Source organism: Pelophylax lessonae (genome assembly GCF_965119305.1).
Source record: "Pelophylax lessonae genome assembly, chromosome: 6".
NCBI classification, from domain to species: Eukaryota; Metazoa; Chordata; class Amphibia; order Anura; family Ranidae; genus Pelophylax; species Pelophylax lessonae.
Genome location: NC_138773.1, coordinates 199663033 through 199675590, shown reverse-complemented (window position 1 = coordinate 199675590; position 12558 = coordinate 199663033). Strand labels below are relative to the sequence as shown.

Genomic DNA, 12558 nt, shown 5'->3' with positions numbered 1-12558 from the left:
CATGTCCACTACAGTGTATGTGTTTTCCTAAAATTATAATGCTAAAGACCTTCTTTGCATAGCCCTGCTTTGCAGACACGTGACCTCCCTCTGCCAGCTTGTACTCATCGGGGGAATCTCAGCCCCTCCCACTGTACTCAGTTACATTGGAAGGAAAGTAGAGGAAGGTCACATGACAGCACAGAACGGCTCTGCAAATAAGATATTTAACATTATAATTTTAGCAAAACACACACACTGTACTGAACTGGGACCTAAAATAGAGAGAATCAAAGTAATTAATACATGTGACTTTACAACCACTTTAACTCAGGTTTTATAGCAAATTTCTTCATGATTTCTCCATAAACTGGTTTTAAGCCCTGAAGATGAGGGAAGCTTGTCCCCTGAAGTGCATTTGATGTATCCAGTGTTTTTTTTCAATAAAGATCATTCCCAAGCGAGATGACCATCTTTACTATGCGCTTCTAACTACATCTTAAGGATGTAGATAACTTAATGGTAATGAATGTTCATGTCTGCCTGCTTTGTTTTACTGCATATTTGTACTACGTTCTGCTAGTAAAAGACCATTATAAAATTGTTTTGAAGTGATATGTTACAATAACACAAGTGATACACTATCCTAAGAGTTTAGCATAAAATCACAGCAATAATGTGATACAGATTCAGCAAAAATAACATGATTCGGATTCAGCAAAAAGCCTAATGATATATTGATTTGTCACATGAACTGCATTTTTTCTGCTCTGAAAAGTGTAAAAACGTGTCTGGCATGAATGAGGCCATAGACTAATGGCACTCAATGTCACTTTTCTAAAAGATGACCTCTCTTTGAGAGGGGATTCACATGAGCCTCAGACAGCCCATAAGCCATTCAAAATAAGGGAAATCAGAGTACAAAAGTCTCTATACCAAAAGCTTCAACAGTTGCATTGTGTCTTGAATGCTGAGGAGCATAGGCCTAAAGCCACAACAACATTAACCAGTAGTCCTACCCAAAAAACAAAACTTAGACAGATTAAAGTAATATTAAAGGCAGGTTTTTTTTTAAAAAAAAACAAACATGTCATTCTTAATTGCTCTGTACAGTGATTTTGCATACAGCAGCCTTGACCCTCCTCTTCTACGGTCCCCCGCCAGTGCTCAAGCCCCTCCCTCCTTCTAAATGCTGCCATAGCAGTGTCCATTCACACACAGAGCATGGCTTGTACCCACCCCTGCCCAATCCTCTTTGGCTGACTGGCTGTGATTCATAGTAGCAGGAGCCAATAGCTCCCACTGCTATCTCAGCCAATGAGGAGGAAGAGACCCAGGGGAGGCGCTGCTCTTGTGCACATTGCTGAATTAACCACTTGCCGACTGCCGCACGACTATCTACGTGGGCAGTCAGCCCCTCAAGGCAAAGTGACGTAGGTCTACGTCGCTAGCCTGTGAGGGTCTGGGGAGCGAGCGCGCGCCGCCGGAGGCGCGCTCCCGCGTGGTCACGGACCCCCCCGCGCGTGTGACCGGCGGACCCAATGTCTGCCGGTCACTCTGCGATCGCCGCTGCAGAGGGAGAAAGTCAGGCAGCTTGTGTAAACAAGCCGCCTGTCATTCTCCCCTGTGTAGAAACTGTGATCACACGGTTCTACTATGTAGAACCGTTGATCACTGTTTCTACAGCTCAACAGACAGCCAATCACAGTTAGAATCACGCCCCTAGGGACACACACAGCCCCTCCCTCTCAAATAAAGTTAACCCCTTCACTACCAGTGTAATTTTGCAGTAACAGTGCATATGTATAGCACTGATTACTGCAGTAATGTCACTGGTAACCCCAAAAGTGTCAAAAATGTCAGTCAAGGGTCCGATCTGTCCGCCGCAATGTCGCAGTACCGCAAAAAAAATCGCAGATCGCCGCCATTACGCGTTAAAAAAAAAACAACAAAAATGACAAAAATCTTTCCCTTTGTTAGTAAACGCGATAACTTTTGCGCAAACCAATCAAAATACGCTTTTTGCGATTTTTTTTACCAAACATATGTAGCATAAAACAAATTGGCTGAAAATGTTAAAAAATTTTGATTTTTACATTTTTTTGGCAGGAATTTCATATAAAAAAAATGTGAAAAATATTGTTATTTTTGCAAAATTGACGCTCTTTTTTTGTTTATAGCGCATGATGAAAAAAATCACACAGGTGATTAAATACCACCAAAAGAAAGCTCTGTTTGTGGGAAAAAAAGGATGTCAAATTCGTTTAGGTACAGCGTCGCACGACCGCGCAATTGTCCGTTAAAGTCACGCAGTGCCGAATCGCAAAATACCCCCTGGTCAGGAAGGGGGTAAAATCTTCCGGGGCTTAAGTGGTTAAGATGGGGCTCAGGTAAGTATTAGGGGGGCTGGAAGGGCCACTGCACACAGAAGGTTTTATACCTTAATGTATAGAATGCACTTTAGGTTGGAAAGGGCAAGGCCACAACTTTATTTGAAATTTCCAACTTAAGAAATGTCAATTTCACTTAACCTGTGCCAGTCACAGAGCATGCTTGAACATTAACTTGACCTAGTCTAAAAGGCCTGTCTTTACCATGAGTGTTGGACAGACGTTGAACTGATTCAATGTTCATTCAAGGGTATAGCCCAATAAAGGAACATTTAATGCTGGCAAGGTCAAACTGCAGAGAAAGCTGTGACAATCAACCTCAAACAAAGATTGTGGGCAGGCGGGCAACTCTTCTGAAGCTGCAATTCGTTAGGTCAGTGACGATTTTAGAGTTCAGGCCGTGCCCCCTCACCCCATTACTAAATAATCAATCACCTTTTAGCCGCTTTAAAATGTTGCTTATGTCCATTCTCTATTACTGAGCAATGCTCCCAGAAGTCAAGGCTCTTTCCCTATAAGGGTCCTTCATTACAACAGCTCAAAGACAAAGGAGCTATAGCAGTGTTTTTCTATTTGAAGGGATGAATAGAGTTGTATATATATTTTCTGTCTTTACTATTCTTAGGGCTAACCAATAAAAGGGTAAAAAGATTTTTATTCGGGTTTAGTCAGTCAAATATGACGTCCTGCCTATGAATATATATTTACTATTTTAAGCTATATCGAGCTAATTTTTGCAAAAGAAAGAGTTTTGTTTATAGGCATGCATAGCATAATCACAGGTTACACACACTGTTTAAAGTGGACATTTCAAAAACCTAACCCTGGTACCCTGGTTGTACACAAGTTGTTTTGGGACTCCCTGAGTAAAAACTTCTCTATTGAGCTGGAATTTTCTTGATCTCAGGCCAAGAAATGTGGATAACCGCAGTCTTCCATGACTTGTGCTACATTTTTTATGCACATACTGTATAGACTGTTCTAGATGATTACCATTCCCTTGAGTAGTGCGGCTATTAAGATACAAGTGTCGGCCGTTAGCAACCTGTTCTGCTTTGAGGTATCCTACATCACTCCCTGATCCTCTCCCCAAGTTCTACCAGCAATAAATTCACAAAAAGACACCCCTAAACTTTTTACTGACCTGGGGTGGATGGATGATGACTGTGTGCCTGGCTGCCCTCCACTGATAAGAGAAAGAACCTGTGTACATTATCCAACTTCAGCTTCAATAGGTTCACCACCTTTCTGACCAGGCCATTTTTTGGGATACTGCACTGCCTTGATTTAACCACTTTACCACCAGAGGATTTTCCTGCTTTACGTCCAGGCCACTTTTTGCGATTCGGCACTTTGCAATTTTAACTGATAATTGCGCGGTCATGCAACGTCGTACCCAAACGAAATTTACGTCCTTTTTTTCCCACAAACAGAGCTTTCTTTTGGTGGTATTTGATCAGCTCTCTGCGCTTTTCATTTTTTGCGATATTAATAAAAAAATGTGACAAATAACAATATTTTTCTACTTTGACAGTTAAAAAATATCCAATATATTCAATTTTTGTCATATATTTAGGCCAAAATGTATTTAGCTACATGTCTTAGACAAAAAAATTCTCAATGAGTGTATTTTTAACCGCTTTAAGACTGGAAGATTTTACCCCATTCCTGACCAGGCCATATTTTACGATTTGGCACTGCGTTATTTTAAAGGACAATTGCGCAGTCATGAGATGCTGTACCCAAATTAAGTTTATGTCTTTTTTTCCCCCTCAAATAGAGCTTTCTTTTGGTGGTATTTGATCACCGGTGCGATTTTTACTTTTTGCGCTATAAACAAAAAAAGAGTGACAATTTTGAAGAAATAACAATATTTTTCACATTTTTTTATATGAAATTCCCCCCCAAAAAAAAAAAGTAAAACTAATTTTTTTAACATTTTAGGCCAATTTGTTTTCTGCTACATATTTTTGGTAAAAAAATCACAATAAGCTTATTTTGATTGGTTTGCGCAAAAGTTATTGCGTTTACTAACTATGGGAAATTTATGTTATTTTTATTGGGTTTTTTTTTAACTAGTAATGGCGGCGATCTGCAATTTTTTTTGGGGGACTGCGACATTGCGGCGGACAGAGCGGACCCCTAACTGACATTTTTGACACTTTTGGGGGTACCAGTGACATTACTACAGTAATCAGTTATTTACTAAAACTAGAGAGTGCAAATTCTGATACAACTGTACATGGTAGTCAATCAGCTTCAAACTTCAGCTTGTTCAAATACGTTTTTTTTTTTTGGACACAGACATGACCTTAAAGTAGAACTAAAAGCAAAACATTGTTTTTTATTTTGGATAGAATAGGGTGAGGGTTATAACCACTGTCTTTTTTGTCATTTGTGTCCCATTGGGGAGGTTCTCCTTTACTTCCTGTCCCATAGCCAGAAAACCAAGTGAGAGGAAATCCCTTTAAAGTGAGGTAATCCTTTGTTGTCACCGGAGAACTAATGTCCCCATTGTTAGATTTCCCCTCTATGCCTGTTCTGGTGACCACCCCAAATTTGGGATTCTCTTCCACCTTTACTTTTATTTTCACCGTGATAATTAGTGAACAGAACAAATAGTGAGGGTGAATTTCCCTAATGGGGGCATAAGCAGCAATCAAAGCCAGACAGGTGTTCTATTCCCTCTCCACTTTACTCAAAAGTGTAAAAAAAAGCTTTGCCTTTAGTTATACATTAATTTGAAGAAATATCCAGTTGGGGTGTAGCAGGTGCTGACAGCGATTAGGCTATTTTTATGTTTTCTAATGGCCTCTGTGAAAATGCTGATTGCTCATTTTTAGGATGTTTTACAATTGATTCTGTCAATGTGAAGCACATATTTAAAAGCACATGATTTCTTACAGAGCAAATAATTTCCGCTTTTGGTAGGACTTTGATGAATCAGCATGAAGACTTGAGCACACCAATGATATATAGTTTACAGCCTGGCAGTAATGCAGGTATACAGTCTACAAATTATGAATAACTCTTTCCCATCCAAAGTACCCCTATTTTTTATACATATCGGTAGGCATTCAAATATAATGAATTTAGAAACATGGGCCAATCTTTTTAAAGCAATCTGCTGATTTAGCTAGAACCGGCTCTCCAGGACAAATAGATACAACTTAAATAAAAGCCTTGCTATCCGGAGGAGTCTTCTTCTGGATCTGGCTAGTCTATGGATTCCCGTTGATTCTTTTATGGCAGCAGCAAAGGGATGGCAGAGGCTTTGGTCATCTATTTCTAGCTAAGCAGCCAATCAGTGCTTCAACCCCATACACAACACTCATTTGCTTCAATAGACATGTTGAAGCTCACGACTATCACTAATCTGAAGCGAATGATAGAGTTAGGGAAGTTCAGCACCTCTTTCAGTTTTTCATTGCTGTCTGTGTCTCTGTTGAAAGGATCCAATATAACTATTTGTCACTAGAGGAAAAGGTGAACAAAGATCCAAAAGTCAGCGGTGGTGCAAAAACCTACAACGAAAAAAACCCGTAAATGAAAAAAAACGTGCATGTGAACACACACTAAAAAGTGCACTTAAGGGTGTGCTTTAGTCCACCCCCCAAAGTGGTAGGACTTCAACCCTGATCCCCCGGGGCGCAAGGCTCCTGACAGGGACATAGGGTTTACATGGTCTGCCTAGCCAGAAGGCCTGGCAGATCCCGTTCTTCAGGCCAGCCGAAGCCGACCCCCAATAATACTAGGTCAAGGGACCCAAAGAGAGACCACTCCAGAGGCAGGGGAGGAAGGAACCTAAGGAACATCCTCCCCCTAGACTTCAGAGTAAGCCCGAGGACTCACACCCCACAATCCGTGAAAACACACACAAAAGTGAAAGTGACAAAACAGTGAGAGAAAAATAGAAAATAAAAAAGTGGCCGTGCCAAATGTGCAGTGGCCTAGGCCCTGAGGCCTATAGAGAAGATATCTTTCAAAGGGGATACCTTTTGTGGTGAAAACTGGCAGAGGTGTGATTTACACATTTTGTGAAGCTTTCCTCTTACTTTCTGTTGAATCTATGGAGACAGGAAGAGCGGTGAAATTTTCCTGATGAGGAGGTTCTAACCCTTGCCACACACTTCATATCCAGAATAAGCACATTGGGCTAAAGTTACACTTTCAGGAGTGATAGTCCATATGATCATGTGTGAAATAATTTTACAATGGAAATACTACAAAAATCAATCAGATGTCATGACTTGACATATCTTGAGGATTACAACCTTCCCTTAGAGCCGGTTCACACTACTCTGACTTGTCAGGCGACTTGGTCGCCTGACAAGTAGCACTCCATGCTGTGCAATGGAACCATTCTAATTAGAGCGACTCAAGTCGCTCCGACTTAGAAAAAGGTTCCTGCACTACTTTTGGGCGAAGTCGGAACTACTTGCATTGACTTCTATTATGAGAAGTCGTTTGCAAGCCGCAATGAATTCGTGCTGCACAGGCGACTTCAAAGTCGCCCAAAGTCGGGGCAACTTTGAGTTGTGGTAGTGTGAACCGGCTCTTAAACCCCAAAATTACAAACATAACCTCCCCCCCTCTCAAATTGACCACACGGCAAGCATACTTTCTTTTGATGTCAAATGGCCATAGTAACGATTTTGTTGTAAATATAATACAAACCAGACTTTAATTACAAATATAGAATACACAGAACAAGGATATCTAAAAACCTGATCTCTTAGCCAGTCTTGAAGCTGATGTGAAGTTTGCAGTGGCGGAGATTGCAGCGCAGCGGCTGGTGTGCAGTGCGACCCAGTTGAATTTAACACAGTGATGATGTGCTGAGCTCAGAGGATCGCACTGTTTCCTTTTTATTTTTTAAACAAACTTTATTGAGATGTCACAAAGAATCTCATTGCTTCTCATCATGCTGCACTGATAAAAAGTATCGGGCACATAGGGGACAAGGAATAGTCACCCAATGCAGTCCCACTGCATCTCCTAGATCCCAAGGTCTTTGAAAGCACATATCAATTGCAAAAACTGACTGTATCTACCAAAAACCTCCTGTCAAGGCCCCCAACAACTATTACATTGTTTAGGAGACAATTACCCACCAAGTTACCCCACCTACAGCTGAATCACTACCCTCACATTACCAAGGTAACCTCATTTTGGGAAGGAACACCCACCTTAGATGTCCCCAACCCACCATTCTCCAAATATTTTAACCAGCACTGCTTTTCAAGACCCAGAGACCACTGACTGCTGCTATGACAGGTAAATTAAACAAATTAATTAATGCAAGAGACACATTTTAAGTGAGATATTCTTAAATCTGTGCTAAAAGGGGCTAAATTTGAAAATTATGAAATGGTAAGGAGATAAAAGAAGGATGATCAGGGGTGAAAGGTCAGGAGAAACCTGTATGGCGCTGGCTAAGCCAATGGTGTATTTTGATTTTGTGCTGCCCTAGGCAAGACTAAAATTGGGCACCCCCCACCCCCCATTTGGGCGGACCCTCAGGTGGCTATGCAGGATCTCTGGTTGACTGTGCAGACTCTCAAGTTGCTATGCAGGGTCACTAGTGGTTATGCAGGGTCTTTAATGGCTATGTGGGGTCACTGATGGCTATGCAGGGTCTCTGGAGGCTATGTGGGGTCTCTGGAGGCTATGCAGGCTATGCAGGGTCTATGGAAGCTATGTGGGGTCTCTGGTGTCTATGCGGGGTCTCTTGTGGCTGTGTGGTGGTAAATCTGCTAAAGGAGGGGCGGACACAACATAGCAAGTCATCATCTGCCAGCCAAGTGCCTTAGGTATACTGACTGCTCTGTCCACTCACTTGCACCTTCTTTTCTGTCAGGTCACAGCGCCGGCAGCACTCATCTCTCCAGTCCTGCCTCCTGGCCTCTAAATTATGTCATGCTCGGCCAGGTCTAGGAAGCGCCTGCCTGACACAGAATGTGTTACAGGTCTTTGACTTGAGCTAGGTGCAGGAGTCTGTGCATCTCTCCAGGAGTCAAAGAGGCTGCCTTGGGCAGCCAGAACAGATGTGTTTTTGCAAGAGACAGGTAACGGCCCAAGGACTAAGAGCGGAGCTGTGGGCACTAGAGTGAAGCAGTCTGCACAGAAGCACCTACAGTATGGTTGTACAGTATGACCAGCATTAAGAGTAGAGGTACTGCAACTAAAGCTAATTGAGAGCTTAAGAGCCAGGTGGCAGCAAATTTACACTGTTATACAAGCTGTACACTCACTACTTTGCATTGTAGCAAAGTGTCATTTCTTGAGTGTTGTCACAGGAAAAGATATAATAAAGTATTTACAAAAATGTGAGGGGTGTACTCACTTTTGTGAGATACTGTATATATACAGTGTGTATATATATATATATATACACATATATCGTCTGTCTAACAACAGGGCTATGATTTATTTAGTTAGGGTGTCAGGGCTTCCAGATGTGCCGGCTGAGGGGAGAAGTCTCCCCACTGGCTCCTGTGAGGGGCTTCTCATAGGGCAGTGTGGGAAGCCCAATCAGGAGAACGGCTGTCTCTCCTCCTGTCTGAGGAAGAGGATGTCTCGGGGTGTGGCCTGAGTTGACCTGAAGGGATCCGGTGTACCGAGAACCAGCGGAAGGGGGAGAGGGGTCCAGTCCCACGAAAGCCTACACACGTCGTGATTACTGAGGATTGCCCCTGGGGGTCCGCCTGAAGAGTTAGAGGAGACCACTCTGGAGGAGGTTCTGGGATCCAGTGTCAGCTAGCTGTAAAGGGGGAACCTAGGTTGAGGACCCTAAAGTAGCAGAGGGGGTACATAGTCAGGGGACCCTGAAGAGCTTAAAGTGTAAAGGGGGCACCTGCGGTTTGGGCCCTGAATTGTACGGAGTACCAGTTGAGAGTTGCAGCTATACAGTAATTCACAGCAAGCTACCTCCAGCCAGTGCCAGGCTGGAGAGAGTGGTCAGAGACTTTGCATTGCAGCAGTGTCAGTAGTTCTATGCTCCACAGTCCTGAGTCTTCTAGATCTAGAGTCGAGGATTCAGCACTTTTGTCAAGTTACAGTGTGTTCTAAGCGTCAGTGAGCACTGGCTAGCGTCAGCTGGCGTCAAGGCAGCGCTAACAGACATTCTCCAGGTAAAGTCCCAAACTGTATCTAGTTAAGCCTAAATGAGTATCCCACTCATTCCCTTCTCCCATCCCCTTTCCTTTATCTACAATAAAACGACAAAACAAAGATGCCGGAGTTGTCAATGTCTCAGTTCTCACACCCAGGGTCGCAGCTTACATGGGCTGGAGAGGTAACCGGTAACAATGGCAGACCCACATCAGGTCCAATGCCTGGAAAACCTGCTCTATATATATATATATATATATATATATATATATATATATATAGAGAGAGAGAGAGAGAGAGAAAGTTATACTTTCAGTCAGTAGATGTTGCACGCTGCAGCACACACATCAAGGCCATTTTAAACACTGATAAAATCTATATATACCGTGTTTTTACTTTACTATCTTACTTTGTTTTTGTTTTTCACATTAGCCATAAATAAAGATATTCTCTTTGCCATGCACCATTTCAACACAGTCCACCTAGATGGAATCATACAGCTTCAACCCCAAGTTGAATTTGTTTAGTCGTTTCATTTTATGGAAGCCTTTTATCCATACCTTGTTATGCTTTTGTTGGTCCCTTGTCTTGGTATCCAGTATGTGATATGGGCTTTCTGATTCCTTGTTAAGGTAATAAACTAGTCTTGAGGGCAGTGTGATCTCTCTGTGCACTTCATTGCTCTGGTTGTGATTGGGGCTCTCTCTACTGCTGCTGTTTCGTTGAGATGCTTGTTCTTCTTCTGCTAGTGTGCCAGCAGTAGCAGCCGTATCATTGTGGTGCGGAGCTAATGGAAAAAGACAAAAACAAAGGCAGTATTTAGTACCTGTATGTAGATATTATGAGCATTAATGCAGTATATTAGTGAATATAATTTATTTAATATGATTAAATAAAACCTGTGATTAGAGAAACATGCAGGTTGCCCCTGCTGATCAATTGTTTCTGAAATTGCTAGTTGCCTGGTTGTCACGCTTCAACACTTTTATTGACCTACAAGAAGGAATGCTCATCACATGCTCTGACATCACCTAATGTTTGTTTCAAGCCAAGAATTCATAATATATAGAAAACAGAGGATCAGCATTACAGCCAGGCAGGTATTATTTTTAGAAGGAGGGCAGTCCCTGCACATCTTTTAGGGTTCCTCAGTGATAGAAAACTTGTTCCTGGCAAATATTTAAAAAAGAAAACTGTAATCCAACTTTGTTTGCATTAAAAAAGGGTTATATACAATTTTAAATATTGCTAGAATATTTCTATTTTTATATTACCATTCCATACACCTAAAGTACCAGAAGTTTGGCCAAAATATGTCCTCCAAGAATATTGCAAATCTGGCTGCAATATTTACTTTCAAACCAGAGTTGTGGAAAGATGTCTTCAGCCATCCAGATCAAATGACACCTAGCAGCTAAACTTTAAGTCCGGGGCCGTATGCTCATACCACCTAAGTATGGCTCTCTGTATTAAGTGTATTGATACACAGAACAGTGCATATACAGATGTCATCACATCAGTGCTGCTCTCTGCATCACCCAGAACCACCCATATAATAAAGCATGGTGAATAGTGTTGAGCGAACACGGACTGTATTATTCGGGTCCGTACCGGATAATTGGATTTTTGTTACCCGGACACGGACCCGAAAACTTTACTGTATGTTCGGGTTTAAAATCCGTGTTCTGTAATTTTATTTCCTGTTTTGTATGTAATGGCGCGCTTTTAATGGCGGGCTTTCAACAGCCAATCAACAAGCGTTTAACTGGTGTGCACCATCACAGCCATGCCTACTAATGTATTAGTAGCTGTGATTGGCCAGCTAAAGCATGTGACCCAGGTCTTTATAAGCTCCAGAGACACAGCGCGGTGCGTCAGTCTGCTGTAGTGTAGGGAGAGAGCACACAGAACGGTGCTGGCTGCTGCTGATTAGGGACAGACAGGGTAAAACAACATTGTGCTGAAAAGAATGCAGGGACAGGTCGGAGTGTAGGCAGGGAAAGATATTTGAGCATTTTAGGGACAGGCTGGAGAGATTAGGCAGGGAGAGATTCGGAGACACAGGACAGAACAATCGTCCGTTAGCGATCTACATCAATTTTGCTGTGTGGGGGGTGGTGCAGTGAACGATCTTTTTGCCCTCACTTGAGCCCACTGAGGAGGAGGAGGAGGAGGAGGAGGAGGGAGAAAAAAATATATTTTTATCAGTCTGTTGTGTGCAGCGTTCAGCTATATTTTACTACAGAGTGCTGTTCTAATCTGCTATTTAAAAATTACAAATTTAAAGGGGAATTTTTTTAAGAACACTTGCCATGCTCTTAACTACATTTTGCTGCCATTTGCAGCACTCTAGCCCTTTCCATTGGTTTTTTAGAGCCATTTTGGTGCCTGAAAGTTCGGGTCTCCATTGACTTCAATAGGGTTCGGTGTCCGGGTAAAGTTCGAAAAAAGTCCGGGACACGGACCCGGACTTTTTTTTCAAGTTCCGCCGAACACGGACATCATATTCACCAAACATTCCCTGTAGGTGCATGTTCCTGGTACATCTGGTGATTGATTTACCTACAGTAAATGTTTGGTAAAACTCAATTTTGTTGCTCAATAAATATGACCCAAGACTTAAAAAACTTTTTAAAAAAAATGTTGGGCTAATGGCAAAAAATGTAGCTGAATCTAATATGAAGATGAATCCAGGCAGGAAATGTATTTACACTTACCTTGAAAGATCAAAAAGTGGTGAATTGTACACCACAATTTAAATACGTTTTTTTACGTACTTTGAGTGCTTTAATGGTCACATTAGTGTAGCATTATCTGCCACTTGACCTTAACCGAAGGGACAACTATAAACCTCCATGGCAGAAAATGCCAGAATAGAAACTTAAAACCTGATCTCTTGCCTTTATTTAAGGTGACCATCTACCTGTATCCATACTAATATGGAGTTAACATTGGAAAACAAATATTTTGGTTATACGTAGATCCTTGCTTTTTAAATGCCTTGGCCACTGCGACTGTTAAATATCCTTACATAATTCCTTAATCTCTTCCAGTCCTCCAGAGTTTTTGCCCTGAC

The 12558-nt window shown here is 42.0% G+C and overlaps 1 protein-coding gene across 6 annotated transcripts in view; it reads right to left on the bottom strand.

Annotated features, from left to right (window-relative positions):
* The window catches only part of ADAM23 (ADAM metallopeptidase domain 23), a 306801-nt gene that overhangs the window by 243954 nt on the left and 50289 nt on the right, over positions 1-12558 (bottom strand). For all 6 annotated transcript variants that reach the window (XM_082261892.1, XM_082261893.1, XM_082261894.1 and 3 more), the window contains exon 2: positions 10043-10269. In XM_082261892.1, coding sequence (XP_082118018.1) covers positions 10043-10269 — 227 coding nt within the window. The remainder of the gene's footprint in view (positions 1-10042; positions 10270-12558) is intronic.